This window comes from Hevea brasiliensis, chromosome 8, assembly GCF_030052815.1.
Source record: "Hevea brasiliensis isolate MT/VB/25A 57/8 chromosome 8, ASM3005281v1, whole genome shotgun sequence".
In the NCBI taxonomy this organism is placed as follows: Eukaryota; Viridiplantae; Streptophyta; class Magnoliopsida; order Malpighiales; family Euphorbiaceae; genus Hevea; species Hevea brasiliensis.
In genome coordinates, this window is record NC_079500.1 from 93,481,554 (window position 1) to 93,486,858 (window position 5,305).

The 5,305-nt window shown below is 31.8% G+C and overlaps 1 protein-coding gene across 1 annotated transcript; it reads right to left on the minus strand.

Moving 5' to 3' along the window:
* Positions 1-3,362: 3,362 nt before the first annotated feature.
* On the minus strand, positions 3,363-4,966 carry LOC131182154 (receptor-like protein 46). Its single transcript, XM_058150809.1, has 2 exons — positions 4,431-4,966; positions 3,363-3,633 (listed from the first exon to the last, which is right to left on the minus strand). Exons 1-2 carry the CDS (start codon positions 4,964-4,966, stop codon positions 3,363-3,365), a joined length of 807 nt encoding a protein of 268 aa, XP_058006792.1.
* Between the last annotated feature and the right edge of the window lie 339 nt (positions 4,967-5,305).

The following is a 5,305-nucleotide window of genomic DNA, read 5'->3' on the forward strand; positions in this document are numbered from 1 at the left end:
TAGGATGAATTAAAAGTTGGTGTTTTTATATGGAGAGGTGGATTTAAGTTTTAATGTTTTAATTGCTAGGTGGACAATGAAGTATTTAAAGTATGATGTGGTTATTTTGGAGCTATTAATGGAGATTAATTGTATTTCAACTAGCAGGAATTTTGATGTAATAAAGGGAAGAAATTTTAGCATGAAATACTAAAGGAGAAGAAAAGTATGTTAAATGGAGAAGGAGAAATAAATGGAGAAAATGTGAAATTTATTATATTATTTTGTGTAGGCCGCAAATGAACATTTTAAATTTATTTGTAAAATGTTGTAAATTGTTGATAGCTTGTTGAACTATTTCAATTTTGGGAAACATTCGTTTTATGTTGGAATGCTGTCGGACTTCTTTTAGAAATTTTAACATAAATCATGCATTTTATATCCCACAATTTCAGCTTAGGATTTGAATTCCTTTCTTGATGTACTTTTATTTTCTTTAACTTTAAGAGAGGATTCAACTCTTGTAGTAGATACTAGGGGTACTCCAGTGGTCTAGGCTTCAATCTGTCTTCAGTATAGGTGAGTGGATAAATATATAATACCGGTATTTTATTAAATATAAATTATGTTTATTATTTCTAACCATGAAAATGGAAATAGAAAATGGTAGTTTTATGTTTTATTATTGAATAAAATGATGTTTACAATTTATAGCTAAATAAATGGCCGAATACACTCAATATATGCATTAAATAAATATCAACTTAGTGACAGGTGATTTATTTTCAGCTCAGCTTATATTTATATTATCAACACTTAATATACACATAGCCTTTGGGGTATATATCAGGTGGTCGTCCTTTGGGGGTAGTTCTGCACATGTGTATGACTAGTATTTTTATTGCTCTTGGGTCGATAATGTCATCATAGAGCCTAAGATGCCAACATTGCTCTCAAATTGTCAGAATTTATTTTGCACCTAAGATGTCAGCACTATCTATAGGACGCATATTACGAGTGTATGAGGATATTGCAAATTTTATGACTTCACTATATTTATTTTAGCAATATTTTTACAGCATAAATTTTATTTTAGCTCAGCTATGTGATTGGATTTAAATGATAGTTATTTAGCTGACTTATTATAGCATAGCCGATTGTTACTATTAAATGTTAAAACCTTATATGTTTTTCCTTTGTTATTTATTTATTTGCTCACTGAGTAGTTATACTCAGCCTCTTAATTTTTAATATTTCAGATTCTTTTTGTTGATTCCACTACTAACAGCCTCTCTTTCAGTATTGTCCTCTCTTCCACTTCATTAGTTATAGAGTCTAGTGGAGGTTGGGCCAATATGTTTCTTTTGGGATATTTATTTTGTTTTAGTTTACAGTATATATGTATAGACAACTAGAAGCTCTGAACTGTAAATATTTTTTTTTGATCCTCACATAAAAGATATATGTATATTTGTGTATGTAAATATGTTGGATGGGCATAGAGCCATATTTTATATGCTAGATGTATGTTAAAAAGTTTCATGGTTTCTTTTAGCTATAAATTTAAGGGAAATTCTATCAATTTTCCAAGTTACATCAGTCTCTATTAGGGACGAGTGTGACAATTTAATTTGTTATCTTAACCTATATATGCAAGGCTGGGTGTAGCATCCTTAATATTGTTTCTTTAATAAAAGTAATCTGATTCTTCAAAGTTGTATAGGTATCATTTCTACATAAATTGTAGTAAATTGCTACCTTCTAAATAAAAAAAAAGGATAAATACGTGAGTATAAGATGGATTTTTCAATTTTTTTAAGGTTTAACTATTTGATAGCTAATAATTAATTTGCTGATGATGATTAATTTTTCTTAGCCATCCCTTAATTTTAGAGTTACACTTTTGTTTCTTATGTTCATTTTGTTACTATAAGAAGCTTTAATTTAAAAAACGTTACATAAAAATTTTTTAACTTAAAACAAAAAATTATATAAAAATCTCTCATATCTAAATCTTATCGTATTTTTAACCAATTCAATCCGTGACAGCATCGCACAGTATGGCACGACTGCCACGTATGGTTTGATTAGTCTGACATCTGTTCGTTTATCTAGAGACATATCGGTTGTCTGCTTCATGTCACAGGTAATTAATAGGTCTCTTAGCAGTTGGCTTTTTGCTAGTGGTCAGAGTTTAGTTTGTTATCTTAACCTATACGTGTTAGGTTGGGTCTGGCATCCTTAATAGTTTTTCTTTAATAATAGTAATCTGACATTTCAAAGTTATATAGATATTATTTCTACATAAATTGGAGTAAATTGCTTGCTTCTAATTGAAAAACAAAAAATAAGGATAAATACACGAGTCCACCGGGATGGATTTTACAATTCTGAATAAATAAAACTCAAGTTGATTTATTATCAATGAAGACAACCACTGTTGTGCAAAATTGAAGAGGAAAAAGGAAAGCATTTGTCCGCAACTGAGTGACTTAGGTCACAAGTGGGTCTTGAGCAAGTTCAGAACAAGAAAAATCACAAAGTTTTGCTATTAATATTTAGACATCGTTTGAAATTGTGATTGGAAGTTATTATTATTTTTTTTTTTATAAAAATCTATTATTTTATATATAGTAGAAAAATGTTATTTAATTATTTTGGAGTTTTATGATTAAAATATATTAAATTTAACTTAAATTATTTTTTAATATTTTTAACTAATATATATATATATATATATATATATATATATATATATATATATATATATATATATATTAAATTAGTTTTAACAGTAATGACAAATAAATGCAGAAAGGGTACAATAAGAGAAAGATGGTGTTGAATTGGTTGCTCTTTCCCAAATCGAAATTTTTGATTCTTAGGTCACAGGTGCTCAGTAATTGTCTTGGGATGGAACTGCTTGGGCAACGCTTAACAATTAAATCTCTAAAGCTCAATTGGAAGTTGGTATTAGCCCAAAAAAATTTGCATTTCAGTTCAATGAATTTCATCATAGGTGTCTTTTTCATTTTACATCTTGATTTCTTATTAAATTTATTTGTATTTCCATGTTGAAGAAAAAAGGTAAAGAAATCAATAATGACATAAAGAAAGAAAGGAACTCTTGCATTGTTACAGGGAAAAAGTGATAAGAAAAACAACATTGCATTGATATATTTCACACACTCCTTTCTTGCTCGCACAAACAGATCTTGCACATCTTTATTTAAAATAGCATAAACCAAGAAAAACACATATCAAATGCCTTAAAACCGAAAAGACCATGCCTAACAAGCCGTCTTCTACCTGGCTGTGGTGCAATATTGAAGTAACCAATGACATACATAACCAAAATTGTTGACAAAAACCCAGAAGAATATCTAGTCACTGCCATTTCCCGTGAAAACCATGTCTCCCAACTCTTTCTTTCTTGGTCTTTCTCTCTTCAGCTTTGGTTTAGAAGGCACCATCTCACATGATACTTTAATTTGCATTCCACACAATCCATTATTGTTGGCATAAGAATTTGGGTCATTCATTGTATCCATCTGAGGTCCACATGGAATGCGACCCTCCAGTTTATTGTTACTCAAGTCTAAGTAACTCAGCTCAAAGAGATATACCAATGTGTAAGGAATTTCACCGAAGAGACTGTTGTATCATAAATTGAAGCTCTTTAAGCTTTGTAAACCGCCAAAACTCAAAGGTATTCTTCCAAAGAGTTTGTTATGTGATAAGCTCAATGACTTCAAATTTTTTAACCCACCTAAACTATAAGGAATTTCACCTGATGATTGATTGTTAGATAGGTCTAAAAGAGTATATTGTTGAAGGTTTTTCTTTGGCAGACCTCAATTTAACTTCTTCCGGGAGAATTCCAAATCATGCAATAACTTAACAGCTCTATCATCTTTCGGATTGTAACCCGCTACAAACCAATTGTCAGACCAGGAAAGAATTTCACTTAAGAAACTGGATGATACGTCATGATGATTGATTATCCCAGAAAGATTTACTAAAGTATGTGGGATTATTCAACTAAGGTTATTGCAAGAGAGATCAAGTATTTAAAGAGCACTAAGACATGATAAATTAATTGGAATTGAGCCTTCGAAAGAATTATTTCTAAGATTCAAAATTTGAAGAGAAGACGTCTGGGAGAGAAATTTTGGAATTTCACCTCCAATGTTGTTGTTATGGAGATCAAGGTATGCTAGCTGGCTAAAATTTGCCAGATTTTGGGAATAAAAGTGCTTGTATTAAGCCAAAATGAGTTTGGGAATAGGATTTGGCAAACTTTGGGAATCGGATTTGGCAATCCTCCTGAGAAGTAGTTAATTGAAAATATAAGGACATTTAAAAAATGATGTTGAAATAAGCGAGGTGGCAGAGAACCCGAAATCTTGTTATTTGATAAAAACAAACTTGGAAGATATCATTGAGCTAACCATTGAGGGAGAGTTCCTTCAAGGTTATTATCACTCAAGTCCAAGGAGAGAAGCTTGGTCTGGTTGGAAATCCAAATGGGAATTTGCCCTGAAAGATTGCAAGATCTCAATGACAGTACATCCAAAATGCACCTTGGTGCTATTCTCGCATTTTTCAAAACAAGTTTGTTTGCCCCAAGATTCAAGTCTGAGAGGTTTTTGAAATTGACCAACCATGTTGGGATCTCACCAGCAAACAAATTATTTTCTAAATCAAGTTGTTCTAATTGTTCCAGCTTTTGAAATGATGGAGGGATCTCTCCAGACAAATTGTTGTTATTTAACAACAGCGATGCTATGTTGGAGAGGTTGCCAATGTCAGTTGGTAACTCCATGGTGAGAAAATTTTGTCCCAAATTCAAATCAACTAAACTTTTCAAATGTGATAGTGACGGTGGAATTGCTCCAGAAATTTTATTGGAAAGTGAAAGCCCAGACAAATTAGTAAGATTTCCAATCTGTGGAGGAATCCCTCCATTGATTAAATTATAATCCATGTTGAGATCTACCAGATGCCTTAAAGAAAACAAATGGGGAGGAATGGAGCCATTGAAACTATTTTCTTGCATTTGAAGATATTTAAGTTTACTGAAATTGGCAAACCGAACTCCCGGGATTTCACCATGTATGTTATTTTCAGAGATGTCTAGATAAATGAGCGTTTGCAAGTGAAAAGTGGAGCTAAAACATCAGATGTCACTGCAGGTTTCAAGTCTAGTGAGGGAATGAGATCAGACAAGTAAAGATGAGTCGCCTTTGGCAAAGTACACTCGACTAGTCGCCACTGACAGCAGTCATCAGAAGTGGGGTTCCACGTCTCTAAACATGAAGGTCCA